The sequence below is a fragment of the Magnolia sinica genome, chromosome 12 (genome assembly GCF_029962835.1).
Source record: "Magnolia sinica isolate HGM2019 chromosome 12, MsV1, whole genome shotgun sequence".
NCBI lineage: Eukaryota > Viridiplantae > Streptophyta > Magnoliopsida > Magnoliales > Magnoliaceae > Magnolia > Magnolia sinica.
This window is the reverse complement of record NC_080584.1, coordinates 36,259,142-36,283,739: the sequence shown is the minus strand read 5'-3', so window position 1 is coordinate 36,283,739 and position 24,598 is coordinate 36,259,142. Positions and strand designations below refer to the sequence as shown.

General features: G+C 36.7%; 1 protein-coding gene across 3 annotated transcripts; it reads right to left on the bottom strand.

The window, feature by feature from the left end:
* Positions 1-2,634: 2,634 nt before the first annotated feature.
* On the bottom strand, positions 2,635-12,743 carry LOC131221230 (uncharacterized). Of its 3 annotated transcripts, XR_009159120.1 has the most exons (7): positions 12,634-12,743; positions 12,280-12,472; positions 11,973-12,101; positions 8,809-9,856; positions 8,334-8,658; positions 8,027-8,222; positions 7,678-7,705 (listed from the first exon to the last, which is right to left on the bottom strand). XR_009159120.1 is itself a non-coding variant. In XM_058216426.1 (6 exons), exons 1-6 carry the CDS (start codon positions 8,312-8,314, stop codon positions 2,767-2,769), a joined length of 648 nt encoding a protein of 215 aa, XP_058072409.1. In that variant the 5' UTR covers positions 8,315-8,327; the 3' UTR covers positions 2,635-2,766. The 3 variants fall into 3 exon arrangements, 1 of the variants encoding a protein (XP_058072409.1); XM_058216426.1 differs by lacking the exons at positions 7,678-7,705; positions 8,334-8,658; positions 8,809-9,856; ... (1 more) ...; positions 12,280-12,472; positions 12,634-12,743 and adding exons at positions 2,635-2,784; positions 2,879-2,944; positions 4,829-4,975; positions 7,245-7,304; positions 7,553-7,621 and having other exon boundaries at positions 8,027-8,327; XR_009159121.1 differs by lacking the exons at positions 7,678-7,705; positions 8,027-8,222; positions 8,334-8,658; ... (2 more) ...; positions 12,280-12,472; positions 12,634-12,743 and adding exons at positions 2,635-2,784; positions 2,879-4,885; positions 6,397-6,827.
* Between the last annotated feature and the right edge of the window lie 11,855 nt (positions 12,744-24,598).

Sequence of the window (24,598 nt, the reverse complement as noted above, 5' to 3'; positions counted from 1 at the left end):
CTAGGGGTATTGTTAGCATATTGGCAAGTTGTCTCTCGGTAGGCACATAGTCCAACAATATGATATTTTCCTCAACAAGTTCACGTATGAAGTGATATCGGATATCTATGTGCTTGGTTCTAGAATGTTGAACCAGATTTTTGGAAATATTGATGGCACTTGTCTTGTCACAAAATAGTGTCATAGAGTTTTATTCAATTCCATAATCCATCAACGTTTGCTTCATCCATAGAAGTCGGGCACAACAGCTACCAGCTGCTATATATTTAGCTTTGCCTATTGATAAAGATATGGAGTTTTACTTTTTGTTGTGCTAAGACACAAGGCAATTCCCAATATAAAAGCAACCACGAATGGTCGATTTGTGATCATCCATATTTCTAGCTCGACCGGTGTCTAAATACCCAGCAATGGTTGTAGAAGTGTCAAATGAGTACTAGAGTACAAAATCTGTGGTCCTGGCCACATCGAATTATTCTCTTTACAACGGTTAAGTGTGACTCTTTAAGATTAGCCTAGAATCTAGCACAAGCTCCTACGTTAAATAAAATGTTTAGCTGACTCGCTATGAGATATAGCAAGCTCCCTATCATGCTATGATACAAGTGTTGGTCCACACTTTTTACTAGTTAGATCTTTAGATAGCTTAAGTGTGGTGCTCATGGGAGTATGGTGTGTGCGGCTAGACTCAAGACCAAAACGTTTCACCAATTCCTTTGCATTTTTGGTCTGGCTAATAAATATCCCATTTTGCAAATATTTTACTTGTAATCCCAAAAAGAAGTTGAACTCACCTACCATGCTCATTTCAAATTCAGATTGCATTAATTGTGCAAACCATGAGTCATGTCTTCACATGTGGAACCAAATACAATGTCGTCCACATAAATTTGGGCAATGAATAAGGCTTTGCCAGTCTTTTGTACAAAAAGGGTCCTATCAACACTCCCCCTTGAAAATTGGTGGTCAATCAAAAATTGAGTTAAGGGCTTATACCACGCACAGGGTGCTTGTTTTAGATCGTAGAGGCCTTTTCTCAATCTGAATACTTGATGAGGATATTTGGGATCAACAACTCCCTTGGGCTCCTCAACATATACTTCTTCCTCTAGTATTCCATTGAGAAAGGCACTCTTTACATTATTCACAACCCTAAGTGTAGGGTCACGATGTATTAATAACTTAATAAGACCGAGGTCGAATCCAAAGGGACTAAACTTGTACGTATTTTGAAAATAATTAGAACTAGAAAAAGTTCTAAATTAAAATTCGAATAATTGAGAGTAATGGTGAATAATGTGGATTAAAATTTATGAATGTAAAGGTGGGAACTAGGGTGTCAAGGATCCACTTAGAGCTATCAAGATGCATTACAAGAAAAACAACCTTTACCAGCGGCCAAAACCACCCCTAAAAGTCCAAAAAACCGCCGGTATAAGAATTACCAGCGGTCGGACACGTGCCACTAAGGGGGGCGTCGCTATATGTTTTAGCGGCGGTCGCCCTTTTTACTGGTGTTTTTATGGCCAATGCTAAAAAATGAAGTTTTATTGCGCTTATTACAATTACCAGCGCTTCTGTTGACCGCTGCTAAAAATTATGAAAGCGCCGGTTGAAACTCTAAAAACGCTGCCAAAATATGAGAAACGCCGCCAAAAGCGACTAAAAAGTAGGTAAATTTGTAACAATGCCATTAAAAGGGACAACAAACGCCGATAAAAGTTGTAATAAGTGCCGATAATTGATTAAAATGCCGCGTAAGGCTGTAAAAAGCGCTGCTAAATTTGCCAATAATAGAAAATCCTACTGATTCTTTACTAACCCTTTCACACAAATTCCTATTGATTCTGACTAATCATTTCCTATAACTGCTGTCCCACAATCAAATCTCCATCGGTGTAACTATCAAGTCTTTATCTGCATAACTATCAAAACCCTATGACTAAATGACAAGAATTTGGATTACCCAATAATCCGATTTCATAAAAACTAAAATGAGAATAGAGATGAAAAGACTATGAACCAGACAAGTAACCCGGCCCAAAATTCAACAGACTCCTATTTGGATCATTAAAGCAAGTCTTCAAGCTACAAGGTAGATAACTTCAAATGTTTTCAATTAAAAATATTTATCAATATACAAAACTTGTGTGACAAGCCCCTATTTGGTAACAAGACTAACAAATATCAAGTAATGCAGATATGGAACACCTATTACTCAAGGCAAAGAAATACTATTGGCAGATACTAAAAAATTCTACCATACATGTGTGGCCCACCTAATGACTTGATGCACAACATCATGTAATTTTAAAAAGGGAGAGAAACCTGATGCACTGCTTACTCATCCATGTATAGAAGTGACTGTGGGATTAGAAAAACTCATCAAACAAAAGCTTCACTCATATAACTGCACATTCTGGTGGCTTTTCACAAGCAGACTTGGCTACATACCAGGAAATCCATGCCACTGAAGTCCATGTCATCTCCAACCGGGACATACAAAAATAATCAGATATCTAGCATAGAACAACGAATAAAAATCCAACCTGGCATACAAAAAAATACATAAAAAGGTAAGTGTTCAAGATTTTTTTTTTTAAAAAAAAAAAGAAGTGGACAACTTGCATTTGTGTTCTTGCTCTTCATCTTCATTGACCCATTTGTCTCAGTCTACTTTCAAAAACACAGGAGGCTTCCCTTCTTGCTTTAACAGCCTACTCCACCATTTCTTCTCTTCTTTTTTCACAAGGTAACATATATTCCTCACCCCAAAAGAAGGGCCTGTAGGATTTATCTCATCACTAACCACAACTCTTTCAAAAAAAAAATAGAATAATAATTGATCTTGGATGTGACAAGCATGAGAATCAGTCACCTGCAATTTCACTAGGCCTGTTTGAAGTGGCGAGGCATAGCCAAGCTTCTTTGCAAAAGCATTAGCCTGCAATAAAAAGAATAATTCTGCTTAGTGGTTTGCATTGAAACTACACCCCAATAACTCTGCTTGCTTACCCTTTGGGGTCTGCATCTAATAGTTGGCTTGGGGGTCAATATTGGGTGGACTCGTGCTTGCATGTGAGTGGTGTTAATGTTAGCCTCTGTCATGGCAAGTTCAGTAAAAGAGAGGGTTGATGTCCAGTGGATAGCCAACTGTAGAACTTTTGCCAATATATCATTTGAAACTGAACCACGAATTGGAGAAAATTGAGATGATGATGATGATAGGAGACAAATTACAGATACAAATGTGCACAGTCCCAGCACAGATCCTACAGATACGGATTTTAGGGTACATTGCTTTGTTAAGTTACTTGTTTACATACCTAAAATTCAAAAGCTCGGCTGACAAGGTTAAGACCAAAGCTTACGAGGTGCTGAAGAGGTATGATAGTGTGCTACAACAAATGAGAACGCTGCATTACAAATCAATGCTTTCAAGAAAAGAAAAGAAAAATGAAAAAAAAGAAAAAAAAAGTTGGAGATCAAACTGTTCACCCAGCAATTTCAACCACCAGCTTGAACTGTGATATCATCCCCATGTCCATAGATTTACATGTGTTTACATATGTAATTATGGTAAAACCTAACAGTTGATATGTGTTCAACTGCAGTTTGTACAACTTTTTAGCGGTTCAATATACAGCTCACAATTGTTCAGACAGTTTTTGAGTTTCTAAGTGGTTTGGATCGAACTTGTGAAGCAGGCCATACACATCCACCACCTGACAAAGGGCCACAATAACTTTTCTCTAAACCCACTTCATTTATACATCATACAGCCTAGCCTGTGATGAGTTCAACTACAAGCCGCATCCAACAGAAAACTTGTAACCGCAGCAGCTACTGGCCCCATTCATCTATATTTATATTTTACATAACTAACCAAGATTGGTCACTTCTCAATGGAACCTGCAAGGGAGACATTATTAAGTGATTGCAACCATACCAAAGCTCAATCCCATAATTAATGAACCTGAATAAAAGGACACCAACTCAACTCTCACAAGACATTGGCTCATTTGATTTTCTCAAAACGAAAACAACCAGATCTCTGGAAGAACAAATGCAACCAATATATTCAAGTACGTTCGAAGAGTAAGGGTAAAACCAAGATTGGTCACTTCTCAAGTCCACACATATAAAATCATTTTAAACTACTAATGAGATCATGCGCTAAATTTATTGCCCAATTGGCATAACTAACAAACATCTCTATATCTCTACTATATATAGCACGAGTAGCTTTGGACAATTTTACTAATGCAATTACTCCTCTGAGAGTCGTGACTCAGGAACCTTGGGTTTTTAAAGGACATTGGAAGTAATTTTGAGCATAGAAGAGGGTATTTAGCTCATTGGCACAGTTTTTTCTTTTCTTTTTTTTTTTTTTTTGGGGGTTAGCTTGTTAGTACACACCCCACTATCAGTACACACTCCACTGTTAGCCACCCCCACAAGCATCATAACACTTATCATAGAGATCCACTGTGGTGAATATTATTTTCAGAAATAAGGTTGCTTATATGAATTAAGATTTTCATATTGTAGGCCTCATTGAGACAACCAGCCCTTCATCAGATTGTAGGCCTCATTGAGACAACCAGCCTGCCCAAGGAGATCAACCATGCTAATGCTCAACCCTTCTTTGCCTGGAATCTGGAATCTGGATTGCTCTGAAAACTATTGTTTCCTATCATATGTAATTACCAAATGCTTGACTAAACAGACTTAGTGAAATTCAAGACCAATGAATAATGACACAAAACTCAAATTTCCAATGATTTGGAGATCTCCTGCAAACATAACTATAAGCATGAAAAGTTACCGTAAGGATGCAGAAAAAGCGATCTGTGATATCGTCACCTTTAAGTAGCCCACTTTGCTGCAATTGTGAAATATAATGGGCATAAGATGCATCATTCATACCAGGAAGTTCACAAATCCGACACCATTCAGCGAACAAATGAGAAACCTACATCATTGAGAAAAGCAACAAATATAACTATCTACCAGCTGCTTAGTGATTGTGCCCATAACAGATCATTTTGCAAATAAATGGATTGATTATATCTTTTCCCTATATCAAGCACCAAAATTTTCATGTGTAGCATGATGAAAGTGTTGGTTTTTTTTTTTTTTTTTTTTTGGCTACCAGCAAAAACATCTAGTTTACCAAAACATTTAGAAATCGAGTCATATGCGTACCTTTACTCCCTCACAGACTACAAAATAGAACCTGAAACTGAAACACAACAATCTAACAAATCTCAATAATGTATTTACTTAACTCCATGGAACCTAAAATGACATCAACCATTCTGCAACATTTTCTGTTCTCCCTAGCGGTGCGGGGAATAATCAAAGCTTAAGGGTTGTTGATAGAAGGGCGCCTGAAAAACAGCTTGTCTGAAATGCTCAGAGGATTTTGCGTACATCATAGCAGGGCTCGGCCAGCGAAGATAGACAGGATCCCTTGGAGGCTGGTTCGATCCAACGGTATAGAAGGGGCTCATGACTGTATTCGAGGGCCTGTAGTTCATGGAAGCTTGGGTCCCTAGCAACTGATCCAACTGGGGATAACCAGTTTTTTATTGAACAAAAGAGGGATGGAGCATGGCAAATGGACCTAAGCTGAAATTCTAATTGTGCGTGAGGCTCCTAGCATACCTATAGCTTACACAAGAGTTCTACATTGAAATCCTATACTAGTAGTGCTATTTTCAAGTAAACTCGGCACATTCAAATCGTTGGCAAGATAAGAAGGGCTCATTTCCATTAGTTAGTTGTGATTTAGATTCTGCTTACAAGGTGGATTGGTTGTGCTGGAAAAAAAAAAAAAAAAAACACTAAAACTAGAACTAGATTTTGGGTCTCCCAAATGGGACTTAAATGATGTTTGGTTCCATAAGGGTAGTTTTCAAATTTTCCATAATCAGGCCAGCTCTAGTAATTTATAATTGTGGGAATCCAGAGTCTTAAGGATTAAGAAATTCTAGTTGTGTCCGTCTCTCAATCGGATTAGAATCAAGATCGTTTACTGTTTGGAACGATGCATCTAAATGCACAAGTTAACTGAATTGCAAACTCGATGCGTCCCATCTAATTAGGAGGAAGAATGAAGATTAGTGATGATTACTAGCATTCAAATGAGGAAGTAGCCTATTATGTTCAATCAAAGTCTGGAGGCTGGTTCCTCTACAACAATCATAGAAAATTTCTTGCAACTAGCTACATATGCGGCCCATCATGCTGTTTGTACGGAAACCAATCATCCAGCAGGCTCACCTACCATTAAAATGAGGCAACACAAAAATCAAGCCAATCAAAGCATCAGATGGGCCACACATTAGAAAACAATGAATAACTTCCAAAAACATCAAATTCAAGACTCACCTGATGATTAGATCACCTAATTTTGAGTTTTCCCATTCTCACTCGTGGGGTGATCTGGCTGGACCGATTAATATGTAAATACTGGCAAGGAATTCTCCTAAAACAGAACCTCAATGTAGTGCTAACAAAAAACAACAAATTCATCATATCCACATTATTCAGAAAATGCATTACTCTTCCTTTGGACTCTTGAAGCTCAAATCTTCCAACACCCATACTAATACCACCATGATATATGACACGTCATCCAGACCTACCCATGTTCGACACTAAACATATTAAGCATAGAACAACAAGACATACATACATATTGAACTTTGGTGACTGAACTTCAAGATCATGACAAGCCATACATATTGAACAATACATACCAGCTTCAGACAATACTTTAAACATTGATCCAGACATATCTCTCACACGCATTCCATATCGGCACAAGGTCTTGTGCCTCTAGAATGCTTTAATCATGCAAATTTTATTTTCATATTTCAATCATGATGTGGTGTGTTTTTTTAGCTTTGAATATATATAATTAAAATAAAATGCTTTTACATAAACATTAAGTGATGAGGCAATGAGTCATGCATATGTATGAGCCAAACACAAGCGCTCATGTGCGAGATCTAGCTGTTAATCAGATGGGCCCTCAGTGAATGTCCACACCCAAAAATCAAGCAGCTCCACTTGTTAGGTAGGCAACATGCATATAAGAAAATGTTAGGTTAAAAAACCAATGGTCCACATTCAATACACAGCGATAGCCCTACTGATAAGTGGACCAGCCCGACTTTAGGCCAGGTAACTTCCCCTCTGGGGCCTATCAAATAAAAAGTCAAGATCTTGCACACCTGCCAGTTTGGCACATGAAGGGAAATTATGTTCGGTGCTTCCAGCTGCAAGTTGCATTCCTGCAAAAAGAAAATTAAGTCAACCTTTCCAGTTCTGGCTATTTCCTTAATTCCAAATTTGGTTAGATTTCTCTGGACTGCAACCATCTTCCCAGGATCCCCAGTTACTTGAATGGTTAGAATTACAGAAACGAACATTTTAGCATTATGAAAGGATCTAGAAAAGAGAGCAGGGATCATGATTGATCAACCCACATTTACATAAGATTCGATCAAGCCAGAAAAAAAAATAATAAGACTAGGGTTACTTCAATAGTTAGTGAATGTTCTGAAATATCTGCAATTTTAGCTCTGAAAATATCCACAAGTCCCTTAACCTGAAGACAAAACCAAGCATTAGTTAGTGAATGCTCTAAAATGTCTACAATTTTAGCTCAAAAAATATCTACCAGTCCCTTAACCTGAAGACAATACCAAGCAGTATGCTATCAGTGTGTTAAACATGGAAGAGAGAAATAAGATAGCGATAAATGAGAATATGCTTATCAAAAGAGACAGAGAGAGTAATGCATGTTTGTGCCAAGAAGCAACAGCAATAATGATAGAAAATATAATAATAATTAGAGTGTCAATACTCTTTAAGAGCTAATCATAGTGGCATTAGAAAGCTCAATGATCGTATCGTACCATGTTAGTTCAAACAAGAATAAAGTGTAGAGAAAACCTATTTAGTTACAATAATTCAATTCAATAATGTAGATGTCACAAAAGGAAATGCAGACCTTCCACGAACAAATCCTATCGTGACAAACCCAATAGGCCACCTGTGAGATTGTCTCGCCACAGGGTCTTCTAGTATCTGCAGCTCCCACTTGCCAAACTGTTGTTGTATGAAATATGAAAACATGGCTACATATAGAGAAATGAAGCATAGAAAGTTCCCTCTGGAACATTGCCAAAACATAGAGATGAACATGTCTGCAAGACAAGGGAGAATCAAAACATTGAAGTTTTAGAGATATGTAATTCCATTTTGGGCTGCAATGGTATGTGATATGCATAGATGGCATGAGATTTTGATGGTTTTACCTTGGTTAATTTCACTTTGAGTTTTAAAACCTTAAAAATAGCCAAGTCCTCTTTCTCTTCCTCTGATTTCTTTTCAGCCTTTTTCTTAAATTCTCTGGCCTTTACCTTATCAGCTGCCCACTGAAGCTGTTAGCAAACTATTTCTGCTTTCATCTTCTCATAGTTGTGCCAATCTATTTCTTGTTGATCCAAGCCACCTTTCTTGGCTTCTTCTACAATGCTTTTGGCCCATTACAAATAGCACTTTTCCTGTAACCTTTTCAATTTCAAGCGCTCCCCCCAAATTCTTGTCAATGCAAAGCCTATCCTTGCCTTGCTCTGCGTGCTGCAAAAAAATGGCCATCTTGTGCTGAATTCTATATTTAATTTTTTACCTTGAAGAGAACCTTCACCATGTTTTTATAGCCTAGAAAGCCTACAGATGTAGCGAATCTACCAGCGTAATAGATGTCTATATCTAGGAATAAAGCAATACCTATGAGCATGAGAGCATTCAGACATCTTCCTCCTGACCCAAGAAAAGAGAGAGAGAGAGAGAGAGAGAGAGAGAGAGAAGAATACAAATTTTCATGAAACAATGAGAAATGAAAGATCTGAACAACTAATGATTTTTATACTTCTTATTCCAGGATATCAATTATAGTCATATAGCAGATTAGCACTGAAATAGAATGATTTCTTCAAAGAACTAAAGGACAAAGGTGCATCCAACAATGAGAAATATAATACAACCCCAACAATATTGTTCGCTAATACAAATATAATACAAAATTTGGTATCTGCAGCTTCAATTTTAAGCTTATAGACATACTTTCTAAACACTTGTACTTGTAGCTGAAAGAGGAAGCATAATTGTTTCTTTCTCCTTAAGATAAGATGATCTCAAATTATAAGCCATTCCAAAAGCCAACCAAATTGAGAAATGCAAATGCTTCAGAAACAAGCCATGAATATTTAATCACTTCATGATCACTGAATTAAAGTTTCATTAAAGAAATATGACAATTAAAGTTCCATCAAAGAAATATGACTATGTTCACCTCTAATCATCCCATTGAAGGTAGTATAAGGAAGAGAGCAAAAAAAAAAGTCACTCCATTTCCACATATAAGGCCTCTGTTCTGTTTCCTTCAATCAAACCCGTACGAGTATAGATCCGAACTTGTGCAAGGATGACAAATTTTCTAAAGTTTGAATGGGGGCTATGTGGGGATTCCATACCATGAAATGTAGACCAACATCAAAATGATACAGCAGAATGATAGCAACAACAAATGAGTGTAGGTCTTACCTGAAATCTTTGAGATGGTAGAGATATGATATGGAATGTGAACAATCCACAAACGATTGGGGACTTCATTTGGTGGCAGTAATTATTTTCTGAATAGAACTGCTGTCAATATCAGGCCTATGCAATCTATCAACAGCTTCAGCAAATATCATTTAAAAAAGAAATTAGTCGATGAATGGACCTCGCAGTAACTTCAGCTAAAAGACAAACTTTGTCTAAAATGAAATTTTCCCTACCATTCAATAAAAATATAAAAACAAAAACATGTGAATAGATTGAAAGAACAACAATCCACTATCAAAATAGTGTGAAAAGTATACTAAGAAGCAAAGGAATGAGAATGCCCATTCCACCATGCATTCATATGAAATCAACCAAAAACCAGAAATTTTTAATGATAGAAGCATATTGTTGGAAAGCCCTAATGTAAGTGGTGCTACGTCATCAGGGCACTAGCACCATAAAAAGCATTCAGGATTCATCGATGAAATGAATTTGTTGAAATATTCATCAGTAAGCATTTGAACTTTCAGAAATTTATAATGATGTTTCCAATATAACTAGAGATGGGTGGATGAAGTGGAGATGTGCCTCACATTGTTGTGTGATCGCCGCATGCCAATGAAACTAAAGGTAGGTCATTATTCAACTGACAATACCATATGAGGATAAGTTCTTTGCAATTGGGAGGCAACATGAAATGAGTGAGAGCGCTGTAGACACAAGGATGTTGCCATGGATGTGTGGGAAGACTAGGAAGGATAGAATCAAGAATGAGGTCCTCCTAAGTAATCTAACTAGCTAAGAGTAGCCCCAATGGGAGATAAATGATAGAAGCATATTGAGATGGTTCAGTCATGTGCTAAAAAACTGAAGACAGGCTGAGTATGAGGGCAGCTTTGATGACCGTTGAAAGGACCTAGAAAAGGGATGAGGAAAATACCTAATGTGAAGGCTTGTTCACTTAATGACAAGGTTCAAGATATAGGTATCTGTACTCTGTAGCCATATCAGTCAGCCAAAAACCAATATGTATCAGTGCATATTGGTGGTACCAATGACTGTATCAGCTGAATACGCGTGAACCTTTTCAAGTTATAAAAATAAAAATAAAAATAAAAACCTAAAAATATGAGATAAGTAAATTAGACAATACTTATTTAACACTCATTTCATGATTACATTGTGTTTTTAAGCATGTAAGGGTCTAGACTGTGGCATGGCGTGTCACAGCTAGTATTTTCAATCTTTAATGTGAAGTTTTGATTTATTCATTGACCATATTACTTTATTTTCAAGAGTTTCAAGGTACTTAGTAGTTTGTAAATCAGTCAATGCATGAATCATATGTATTTTGTGTGAAAGTAAGAAACATATGACTTTAATATTGTTCTAAACTTGTAATTGTGTTTGTGCGTGTGATACTCTACCATGGTTGATTTCAAGAGCCCGAGTAAAATAGGAAGGTTCATGCCACGTGGCAACCAATCCTAAAACTTCTGCCAATCTACCATTTAAAAGCCAACCCTAATGTGTTCATAGAAAGGCTAAGATGATGATGATGATGGCAATGATAATATATTACAAGTCAACATATCTACCAGAGTAAAAGATTCGAAGAGCCTAACCCAAATAGTAGGGACAATGATGTGATGATGATGATGACAATGATGACAATGATAATGAAGATATTTTTAGCTTAGAGAAATATCTGACTATAGAAAATGAAAATTGTAAAACCAAGAAACAACAAAATAACCCAACTGAAATAATAAATTTTTATTGAAGACAATAATGGTATAAACTAGGAAAAGCTTTAAAAATAATTGTTGAAGCACATTCCGAATAGGACCAATGAAAGTTCTGGCACAAGAATTAACCCATCTAAGTTAGATATGTTGTGGAATATGTTGTGGACTGCAAGTGAATTTTTCTACTGAACTTTTTAGGCTCTTTGTAGCTTGGCGTTCATGTGCGAAGAAGGAAAAAGAAAGAAAAGATGACCCTTGGGCCCTCTAAATCACATTAAAGTAACCTCAGTGCTCTCGTTTGGTTGTGTGTACTCCTGAATGCAATTTAATAAATAGTGAAACGAAAGGCTAAAAGGAAATTGCATTTTATAGGAATTTCATTATCTCAGGTGACATGAACGATAAGAGAGCATCATACACTCCCAAACTTCTTTCCCATAACCATCAAGAGAACATTTTCTAACTTAGTTCAAGAAAGGAACAGAATCTATTTACAAGAAATAAATGATTTTTTTACAAAATATATAGCTAGTATAAGACACATTCTATGGAAATGATATTGAATATACAATCAGATGGCCATGAGAGAGAAGATACCATTGATGAAAGGCCCTGTAGCCCTGCTGAATGCAGTTGGCATGCCCTTTCATCCTCCCCCATTTCTTGGGCTAGCTGACAGAGCTTGGGAATCAAGCCTTCTAAGTTGAACATGTAAGTACCATCCATCTATTACAATAAGAAAAATGACATGAATCTAAACTCTCTCAGAGAAAGTTACTAGCATGCGTGTACGATCTATGACCAATCAGACCACACACAAGTGATCCCAGTGCCTAATTTCTCGAGATTAGATCTGACTTCCAGAGTAAGAAAATGAAGCCCCAAAGAAAAAGACAATGCCTACCTGACTATTTACAAAGACGAAAAGAGTCTAACAACTAATAATGTGGATTTCATCATGCCGTGTTTGATCCAGCAGAGTGTAAATGATCAAAGCTTTTCACCCTTTTCTTCTTCCTTCAAGACAACAGAGAACTTGAAAATCCAAAAAACAGAGGCGAGAGAGAGAAGGCTCCCATTATCATAATCGGCAGCACCTGAATTGTCGGGAAAACAATTCAAAGGACCCATCAAATAAATAAATAAATAAATAAAGTAGAAGAAGAAATCCTATCCATATATTCCAAAGCATAGATATGGATCAAATGGTGGAAATTAAATTAAAAAATAAAAAATAAAAAAAAACAAAGCAACGTACTGGTACTCTATTGACAGCTCCAATGGTTGAGACAGCAGCAGTTATGGCTTCTGTGGATTAGGCGATACAGAGAGAAAGAGAGGCGTGTTACGACGAGGAGGGTACGATGGAGAGATCAGCGTACTTCCTCTTACGGGCCTTCTCAGACTCTGGTGTGTTTCGGTGAGAAGGACAACAACGGCCGAGACATCAGCGTCTTCAACCAGCAATGGAAATGGAAGGCAGATCAAGAGAGGCCAAAGTGGAAAATGGAGATCGAGAGACATTGGAGAGAGAGAGAGACTTTCAGTAGGTTATTGCAGGGGAGGAGAGAAGAGGGGAGAAGGGTTTTGGTAGAAAGGAGGTGGGAGAAGAAGGCGCGATGGATTTGGGGATTAGGCGCGCGGGCATTTTGGAGAGCTGGGTATAGGGCGCGCGGGCGTTTTAGATTTGCGGATGGGGCTTTTAGGTTTCTTTTTTTTATTTGAAACCAGCGACAGTGGTCTGTTTTGTACATGGACGGCCACTTAAAAATGTCCCCACATTTCATCTACAGTGGCGATTTTCTGTGGCCGCCTGTGATGAGAATGCCTCTAATAACTATATTTTTTGTAGTGATGCTACCTTATTTAATTTAAAGAACATGATTAGAATTGGAGTCTTATCCTATATAATTAGAAAATAAAGAAATTTTAATCAAATCTGAACTTTTCATCGACCAAATTCTCAATAGAGGAGAATTATGATAATTAGAAGGGATTCCATCACTCAACCATGCCCAGGAGACGATGGTGAACAACAAGATTTACCATTCTCACAATCTCAAAATAGAAAAAGAAGATATTCAAAGCTATCATAGTATCTATTGTAATTTTAGTCACAATAAACCATAGAAAACTGAAAATATTCCTTTCATATCAAACTAGAAATCAATGAATTTTAATAAGAATAAGAATCAAAGTAAGATAATCATCCAAACACACTACAAGCTTCACCTTTTAGCCTTAGATAAGAGGTTTAACCAATCATAGACATGATTGAAACCAAATCTCTTAAACAAAGCATGAAAAATAAACTAGGGAAGAAGAAAAACTCTTTGACGGCTACTTCATGCTTGTGTGTACTCCTTGAGACATTTCCAAACCCTAAAAGATGCTTTGAAGCATCATATGGAGTCCTATTTATAGTTGTGGAACTCCAACTTTCGCACCGAATTGAAAAAATTTAGAAATTGCCTTAAATTTATGCACTCTATGTAGTTTCCCAAAATATAATTCAAAACTTTTCTTTTTTATACTCGAAGTTTCAGAATATGCTTTTTCAGGACAATTTTCAGGAATATGTTGTTTTAGAACAATTTTCAGAATTCCTTTTTTTTTTTTTTCACTTCAAATCTTCGATTCTCTTAATTCCTCACTTGGTTTCCTTGGATCTTTAGCATGTGGATTCTTTATTAATGACTTTCAAATCTCTAAATATTCATTCACTAATCTTTTGAACATAGATGTTTCTTTTGGTATCAATTTCACCTTAAGCTCTCGAAATCACCTCATACATGAAAACATGCATAATTAGGTCGATTAAGCACTATCATATTTATAAAACCAAGGTATAAATAGGGGGAAATATACAATATTTCACACTCAACACACACCCCAACCAATATTTTGCTAGTCCTAAGCAAAATATGCGTGAAGAAATCCTTAATTTTCAATGTTCAAATCACATTCAAAAAATAATATTCTGTGCAATCAAGGATGAATGAGTATAATCCAAAGAAGCGAAGTGAAATTTTGAAAACCTAGAGCCGAATCACATGAGCAATCAATCAAATATGTTCTTTATTATTTATTTAAGAGCATAAGTTCATATATCAAGTTTTTCCAATGTGCTTAGTGAATTCTATTTACTTTTCATAACATACTACTATTTCATAATGTTAGCTATGCTCATTACCTAAGTTTTATTGAATAATCAAGTACTAATTCCGAACTTATCACATTTTCTTTCTTTTTCCAGTTTTTGATTTTATATCGATGGTCCCTTTTATTTATTCATTCTTTTCAGACTTTTCATTCATTTCCATACTTTTTTTCATCATACATGACCTTTTTGTCGATCTCTCTGTTGTTTAACTAGTTCTTTTCATCTTTTTAAGGTGGATAAAATTTTTCAAACTTAATTCTCAATATCTTTCATTGATATACATACTAACAATCAGAAATTCTAGTATTATTCATAGAAAGCAAATTGAACGTGTCTTGTAACTTAGATTAACGTGATATTCAAACTTCCCCTTAATCGATTAAATGAAAGAACTTAAGCGATAGTCTTACTTAATTGATCAAACTCCAATAATTTTAAATTTAATTTCTTATCTTATCATCATACTCAAAGCATTCTTAATTCCATAAATTATCATTTTCCAAACATGTTTTTAGCTTAAAAAATTAAAAATTTTCACAATTTTTGTTCAAAATTAAGAAAACATTGATTAATTTACCTAATCCACACCCTCAACCTAAAACCTACATTGTCCTCAATGTAAAAGATATGAGCATGCAATGCACATGAGACAACAAAAAGAAATGGGAAGTGATGAGAAAATAATACCTGAAGAATGAGAATTGAAGCTTTTCTAAAGTTCTTAACGTGTAAATGGGTTAGCACGAAGACTAAATAAATTGAAATCAAACTATCCTAATCCTAAATCATAGGAAAGCAATAAACCTAACTATACCTCCATCAGAATAGGAGGTTAATCCTGATACATAGGATGAGTTAGAGGCGTGGACATGTCCTCTGAATTAAACTTCTCAACGAATGGCTTGAGATGATGTCCATTCATTTTGAAAACATTGTCATTCGTCGAATTCTTTATCTCAGCAGCCCCATGAGGATAGACATTAGTAACAATGAAGGGATCGGTCCAATAAGATCGAAGTTTACCTGAAAAAATATGTAACCGAGAATTGTACAAAAGGACTTTTTAACCAGTTATAAATGATTTTCGAATGATGATTTGTCATGGAATACCTTCATCTTGTCCTTGTAAATTCTTGAGTTCTCATAAGCGTCATTTCAAATTTCTTTAAGTTTATTCAATTGAAGTTTGTGCAAATTAAAGTTTGGATTTTTGATAGCCCAGTAGGCTCTATGCTCCAGCTCCACAAGTAGGTGGCAAGCTTTCCCATGGACGAGTCTAAAGGGAGACATTCCAATGGGGGTCTTAAAAGCTGTACGGTAAGCACATAAGGCATCATTCAAGTGAATCGACCAATCCTTATGGTCAGGGTTAACCATTTTTTCTAGAATTTGTTTAATTTCCCTGTTAGAAATCTCAGCTTGCCCGCTTATCTGCAGATGGTATGGAATGCTCACTTTATGAGAGATGTCATATTTCTTCATTAAGTTCTCAAATGGAATGGGCTATTACAGAAGTGTGAACCTCCATCACTAATGATGGCTCGAGGCGTTCCGAACCGGGAAAGGATATTTCTTTTAAGAATTGAATGACCATTTTATGATCATTATTCTGGCACAGGATCGCTTCGACCCACTTGGTGACATAGTCTACTGCTAACAAAATGTAAATATTCCCAAAGGATTGGGGGAATGGTCCGATGAAATCGATGCCCCAGCAATTAAACGCTTCAATGATAAGAATGGGGTTCAAAGGCATCATCTTTCGACGGGATAACTCTCCCAATTTCTGACAACACTCACAAGTTTTGCAAAACTCATGAGTATCTTTGAACATCGTGGGCCAGTAAAAGCCGCACTACAGAATTTTGGTCGTAGTCTTTTATCAAAAAAGTGACCACCACATGCCTGAGAATGACAAAAGGAGATGACACTCTGATGTTCATTGTCTGATACACATCTCCTTAGAATTTTGTCTAGGAAATATTTAAACAAATAAGGATCATCCCAGAAAAACTTACGTACCTCAATGAATAATTTTTTCTTATCTGGCACAGTCCAATATGTTGACGTGAAACCTGTAGCAAAATAATTTACAATGTCAGCAAACCAAGGTAATTGGGAGAGTTCAAACAATTGTTCATCAAGGAACATGTCATTTATTAGTGTCGGCTCAAGGGAATCAAGGAGATTGAGTCTTGAGAGGTGGTCAGCCACTATGTTCTCTACTCCCTTTTTGTCTCTTATTTCTATATCGAATTCCTAAAGTAGGAGGATCCATCTTATCAGGCGAGGCTTGGTATCATTCTTAGGGCCTGTTTGTTTTTTAAAGAAATGGAAAATACCTGGGAAATAGTAATTATTATAATTTTACTGTGTTTGAAAATTCATGGGTACTTGTGCTTGTGAAATTGGTTCAAAAGATGTAATTTTAATTTTTGAACTGTAAGGTAATGCGAATGATATATCCATTCCGTCAGTCTGTTTTATTACACTATTTTGGAGCATGATACAAAAAATGAACCAGATATAACACTCAAGTGGCCCACGCCAAAAGAAACAGTGGCCCTACAAAGTTTTTAATGGTAAGTATTTGATTTCCTTTTTTGTATGACGTGATCCAATTGAGTATTGGATATGCCTCAATTTTTTACTCATGCTATGAATTCAACTGAAATAATGGATGAACGGTGTAGATAAGCAAAATGCATTACAGTGGGACCTATAGATATTTTGTAATATTCTTGATTTTCGTGTCAAAAAGTAAGTAGTCAAATCAGGTAAGTTGTAAATGTTGGGGAAGTAATTATTACTTTTTTTACACTGCATTTGCAATTTCACCGGAAAATCAAACAGGCCCTTAAAGAGAATGTGCTTTAGCACTACATGATCAGTATAAATGATAATCTTGAATCCGATCAAGTAGGACCTAAATTTGTCCAAAGCAATTACTACGGCTAAGAGTTTCTTCCCCGTAGTGGAATAGTTCACTTGGGCAGAATTTAGAGTTCTACTCGCATAGTGAATCACATAGGGATTCTTCTATTTTCTTTGGCCTAACACTGCCCCAATATCATAGTTAGATACGTCATACATAATTTGAAAATGGATACTCCAATCGGGTGGTTGCATGATAAGAGCGTTAGTCAACATGCCCTTGAGCTTAGAAAAAGCTCTCTGACATTCTTCACTCCACTCGAATGGTGTATCTTTTTGAAATAGATTGGATAAAGGACAAGAAAGATGACTAAAGTCCTTTACGAATCGTCTATAAATTTGATGTGTTCTAAGAAGGATCTCACGTCATGGATGCTCTTGGGTGGAGGTAGGTTAGAGATGAGATCAATTTTAGCCTTGTCTACCTCAATTCCCTTGGACGAAATTATATATCCAAGCACAATTCCCTTAGGTACCATAAAGTGACATTTCTCCCAATTCAAAACCAAATTCTTTTCCTCACATTACTTCAACACATTTTAAAGATTTTTTAAACACTTGCTAAAGGATGGACCAAAGACAGAGAAGCCTTCCATGAAGACCTCTAAATATTACCCACCATGTCAGAAAATATACTCAAAATGGATTGCTGTAAAGTGGCGGGAGCATTACACAGTCCGAATGACATCCTTCAGTAAGTAAAGGTGCCAAATGGACATGTGAAAATTGTCTTTTCTTAATCTTCAAGGGCTATCTCTATCTGATTATAGCCTGAATATCCGTCAAGGAAGTAGTAGTAAGAATAACCAGCTAACCTTTCTAAAATTTGATCAATGAAGGGTAAAGGAAAGTGGTCCTTTCTTGTGATGGTAGCCAACTTTCTGTAATCAATGCATATTCTCCAACTAGTAGTGACTCTAGTTAGCATGAATTCATTGTCAGCATTAGCTACAATGGTGATTCTGGACTTCTTAGGAACCACCTGAGTTGGACTCACCAATTGACTATCGGATATAGGATATATATGATAATCACATCCAACAACTTAAGGACCTCTGCTTTACCCACTTCCTTCATATTTGTATTTAATCGACGTTGTGGTTATCGAGTGGTCTTCACATTATCCTCAAGATGAATGCGGTGAGTACAAATCAAAAGATCAATTCCCTTGAGCTCCACAATTGACCATCCAAGGGCTCCTTTATGCTCAATGAGAGTAGAAATAAGCATACTCTCTTGTTCTCTCTTGTTCTTGCGCAAGGTGGCAAGAAATCACTATCGGGTATGTCTCATCTTAACCTAAATAAACATATTTGAGATCAGCGGGCAAAGGTTTTAGGTCAAGCTTTGGTGCCTTGAGATTAGATGGTAGAGGCACTACATCGGTTTGGAGTAAATTTTTAAAATGTGGCCTCCACTGGTTAATTTTAAGTACCATCATCGCATCAAGCAATGAATTCATCTCTCGAATCATGTCATCATCTAAATCAGGGGAGTGGGCTAAGCACGTCTCTAGAGGGTCAGAGTATAGAGTTAAAAGTGCTCTATCTTCCATGAAAGAGCCAATCATGTTAATGTCGTGAGTATCATCTTCATCCTCTGTCTATTTGCTCATATTGAAAAATATATCAAGCTCTAAGGTCATATTTTCAAAAGATAGATTCATAATTTCATTCCTACAATTAATGATGACATTTGATGTAGTAAGGAATGGGCGACCAAGAATGACGGGTCTTTGAGTGCTCATATTTATGATGGGTTGAGTATCCAGGACAATAAAATCTACTGGATAGTAGAATTTATCAACCTGGACCAAAACATCCTTAATCATTCCTCTCAGTACATGGACTGATTGATCAACAAGTTGTAATGTGGTCCGGGTGGGTTTTAATTCACCTATACCCAATTATTCGTAAACTGAGAAAGGAATCAGATTTACACTTGCCTCGAAGTCAAGAAATGTGTGCTCGATCCGATGGTTTTCAATTACACAAGTGATGGTTAGGCTACCGGGATCCTTATATTTTTGTAGCACATCTTGCTTGAGGATGGTAGTCACTTTTTCTATCAGAAAGATTTTCTTTTGTATGTTTTGTCATCTTTTGTTTATACATAAATCTTTCAAAAATTTGGCATATGAAGGGATTTTTTTAGCAGCATCCAGTAGAGGAATATTGACCTTCACTTGCTTAAACACCTCTAGCATATCCTGGGAGTTAGATAGAAGTTTTGGTGCAATCAACCATAGGGGGAATGGTGCAATCGGCTTATTTTGAGATTCTGGTTCCATCTCATGTGGGATGTCGCTAAGTCCATCATTCTTAACTTCTTTCGAGTCCTTAGGCTTTTCATCCCTTGTTAGAATGGTTTTGTCAATTGTCTTTCCACTTCTAAGAGTGGTGATACACATAGCTTGTTTCACATGTTGATTGGAAGAGCTTGGGTCACTGATTTCACATTGCGACTTTGGATTGGGGAGAGGTTGGGTTGGAAAAGTCCCCTTCTCTCCAGTCGCTAAGTGTGACTCAATCCTTTGAATTGATGATGCAAACATTCCCATTGTTGTTTTGAGATCTTGGAATGTTTGCACTGTATTATGGTTAAAGAGCTCTTAGCTTTGCATGAATTTTTGAACCGTATCCTCTCGAGGTTTCCTTTGATTTAGAAGTTGAGTAAGGGCCTCTTGAGGAATGGTCGTTTATCTGTTCCTCTAACAGAAGTTTGGATGGTTCCTCTAATTGGAATTATATGTGTTTGAGGTAGATCCGTTGAATGGTCTTTGGTAAGTATTTATGGCATTTGATTGCTCATTTAATAAATCTTGAAAAGAAGGGATTGTGGGACAATCCTACGTCGCATGTATGTTGCTAGCACAAATACCACAAACAACTTCCACGACTTCTCTTGATTTGATAGTTTCCACCTTCTTAAGTTCCATGGCCTCAACTTTTCTTGTGAGATTGGCCACTCATGTACTAATGTTGTTTTCTTCTTTTAAGGCATACATTCCTTACCTTTCCTTTGATTGAGTGGGCTTAGAAGTGGTGGGTCTTGGGGAGGTGTCCCATGATTGCGCGTTTCTGCCAATTGATCAAGGTAATCCCACACATTATCGACCTCCTTGTTCATAAATTCACCATTACAGATCACCTCTATAAATTAGTTCATTGGCGAACTAAATCCATTATAGAAAAAGCTTATTGTTCACCAAATTTCGTAGCCATGATGTGGATATAAATTTGTGAGATCTTTGAACCTTTCCCAGCATTGGAAGAATGTCTCTTCCTCTTTTTAGGCAAAGTTCATAATTGTCTTCCTTAAAGTGTTAGTTTTATGAAATGGGAAAAACTTTTTAAGAAATTCCCGAGTCATCTCAGCCCATGTGTCAATAGATCTTGGCTTTAAGGAGTGCATCCATGTCTTAGCCTTCTCCTTCAGTAAAAAGGGGAACAATTTGAGTCGCACTGTGTCCTCAGACACGTTTGGAAAGTGTAATGTGGCGACTATCTCATTAAACTCTTTGATGTGCACGTATGGACTTTTAGAGTCTAGTCCATGAAATTTAGGAAGGAGTTGTATCACTCTAGATTTAACATCAACGTTTCCTACATTAAGTGGAAACACCATGCAGAAAGGTGTACTCACTCCTGCCGATTGTAAATAATCTCGCCAAGTACGAGGCGGGGAAGGATTATGCACCTCATTCTCATCTTAAACCTCTTCAACTGGAAGTTGAGGTTAATTTATAGCCATTACTTCAATTAACTAAGAGGATCTCAAGTGGTATCTAATCCTTTAATGGATAAGCAAACCTTTGACTAATCCTCCTTCACTCAAGAGACGGAGAGTGTTATCACGAACCCAATTGAGCATGAAACATGCACAGCCCTCAAGCACCAAACAACTAAACTTAAAAGAAAGGAAACTAAAGCAAATAAGAAATCTAGAAAAGAAAAGAGAATTGGAAAGAGGCTACCGGATTGGAGTTGCTATGTTTAGATCCTACAAAATTGAAAACAATGTTAGTTTATAAAAACAATTTCAGAAAAAATCTAAACCTAAAAAATTTCTTTAAAAAGAAACAAAAAGTTAACCCTAATCTTAACTTAGTTCTAACCAATTAATCTTAGAAAAATATCGCTGAAGTCCTTTACAATGGTGCCAAAAACTTGTTCACAACCCTAAGTGTAGGGTCGTGATGTAGTAATAACTCAGTAAGACCGAGGTCGAGTCCAAAGGGACTAAACTTGTACGTATTCTGAAAATAACTAAAACTAGAAAAAGATCTAAATTGAAATTCAGATAATTAAGAGTAATGGTGAATAATGTTAATTAAAACTTATGAATTTAAAGGTAGGAACTAGGGTGTCAAGGATCCACTTGTAGCTATCAAGATGCTACCATACTTGATTCAAGGAACACAATTGGAATTTGAGTTTTATACTATCTAATTGGAAGATAAAGTAATTTAAATCAAATCTGAACTTTTCATTGACCTAATTCTCAATGGAGGAGAATTGTGATGATTATAAGGGATTCTACCACCCTACCATGCCCAGGAGATGATGGTGAATAACATGATTTACCAATCTCACAATCTTAAAACAGGAAAAGAAGATATCCAAAGCTATCACAATATCTATTGTAATTTGAGTCACAATAAATTATAGAAAACTAAAAATATTCCTTTAATATCAAACTAGAAATCAATGAGGTTCAATAAGAACAAGAATCAAAGTAAGATAATCATCCAAACATGCCACAAGCTTCACCTCTTAGCCCCTGTGTATGCTCCTTGAGACTTTTCCAAACCCTAAAAGATACTTTGGAGCATCTTAGGGAGTCCTATATATAGTTGTGGAACTCCAACTATTGCAATGAGTTGGAAAAATCTAGAAACTGCCTCAAATTTACGCACTCTGTGCAATTTCCCAAAATAGACTTTCAGAACTTTCCTTTTTTATACTCAGAGTTTCAGAATATATTTTTTTAGGACAATTTTTAGTAATATATTTTTTTAGGACAATTTTCAAGATTCTTTTTCTTTTTCTTCACTTCAAATGTTTAATTTTCTTCATTCCTCACTTGGTTTCCTTAGATATTTGGCATGCGAATTCTTCATTAATGACTTCCAAATAGTCAAATCTTCATTTAGTAATCTTTTGAGCATAAATCTTCCTTTTGACATCATTTTCACCTTAAGCTCTCGTAATCACCTCGTACATGAAAACATGTATAATTAGATTGATTAAGCACTATCATGTTTATAAAACCAAGGTATAAATGTAAGACCCTGACTATTCCATACATTTTCTATGCCTATGTGCACGATGATCGACGCCCTTGGCCAGACCTGGATTGGTCATGCATAGTGCACACCCAACTGACCGAAAATCAAAGACTTTAAAACCCTCTCCATATCGACCTCCCCATCACCGCGATCGCGGAGGTATCACTTGTGCATCTATATGACGCTCTGTTAGTGAGATACACCGGGAAGAATCGTTAGTATATCATTTGCATAGGGCACCATATATTTCATTTCATACATGTGCACAACACATGCCATGCACACATGCACATGCCACACATAGGTTAGAGAATCTCTACCAATGTGTGTGATGTCACACACCCATACCCCTTCCTCTCTCATGTACACCCCAAAGTCAACTCTTCTCCATGTCACACCTCATGCATGATGTCATCATGCCATGCCCCCCATGTCTTCTTAATCCACCATTAATTTCTAATCATGCACAAATTCTCATAATCCTAACCTAAGCTAACACTAATCACATTACCCTAACCTAACCACATTTTCTCTACAAATACTCGTCCATCCCTTAGCATTTTCATCATTTCCTACCATAGAGAGAGAGAGAGTGAGTGAGTGAGAGATGTGATCTTAGTGGGCCACTATCAACTCCATCAATCCCATCCCTCCCATCCATCTCAACCATCAATTTCATCCCTTCCATCCATCTAATTCATCAAGGTGAGTATACCCCCTTTCACTTAGTTTTTTAGTCTTTTGTGGTATGGATGATGATGATCATGATGATAATGTGTTATTGTTGTTGATGATGATGATCATGTGGGACCCATCAATAGTGGGCCCCACTAGAATATTTGTATGCCCTCAAAACAGTCCAAGTGTGGCCCATTAGGCTGGCCACACACACACACCCATGCACACATGTGCACACCACACCATCAAAATAATAATAATAATAATAATAAATAAATAAATAAATAAATGAATAAATATAAAAAAATAAAAATAATATATATATAATAATGGTGGACGTTGCAGCAAGCAGCGTCCAGCTGCTTTAAAGAGAGGGGTTGGGCTGTGGGGCCACAACAGGCCCCACCCTTGATGCATGTATTTAATCCACAACATCCATCCAATTTTCCAGCTCATTTTAGCCCTTGAGCCAAAAAATGAAGCCAATTCGAATCTCTAGCAGGCCACATCATAGAAAACAGTGATATTTACTGTTAAAATCTGTTAAGGCCCACTGTAATGTTTCTGCACGTCAAAATATATTGAATATTGGGCTTGTCAAGTCTGTCACAAGACATAAAATTCAATAGATGGATTGGATCATCTTGATGTGGGCCCCACCTATGAAAAACCTCACTAAAACAAACAAACAAATATATATATAGACACACGCACACACAAACACAAAGGCTTGATGTTGTTGCTGTCAGCATCCAGAGGACGCTGCAACAACCAGCGTCCTGCTGCTGGACGTTGGAGGGACGGTGGGTACCACCACTGGTCCCACCTTGATGTATATTGAACATCTACACCATGCATTTGATGGGTCCCCTTTAAAAATGGGTCACTGTTGAGACTCAAATATTGCATAATTTTCCCCATTTATATCTTTGTTTTATAAGCATGAATCAGCTTAATGTTCTATTTTACTCATGTATGTGTTACAAGGTGAATTTAAGAGCTTGGATTTAAAAAGGGAGCTAAAAAGCATGGATTTAATGCTCAAGAATCACTAAGGTAAGGGATGGATCTTATGAGACCAAGATTGAATAATTCACATGCCAAAGATCCAAGAAAACCAAGTAAGGAATGAAAAGAATTGAAGATTTGAAGAGAAAA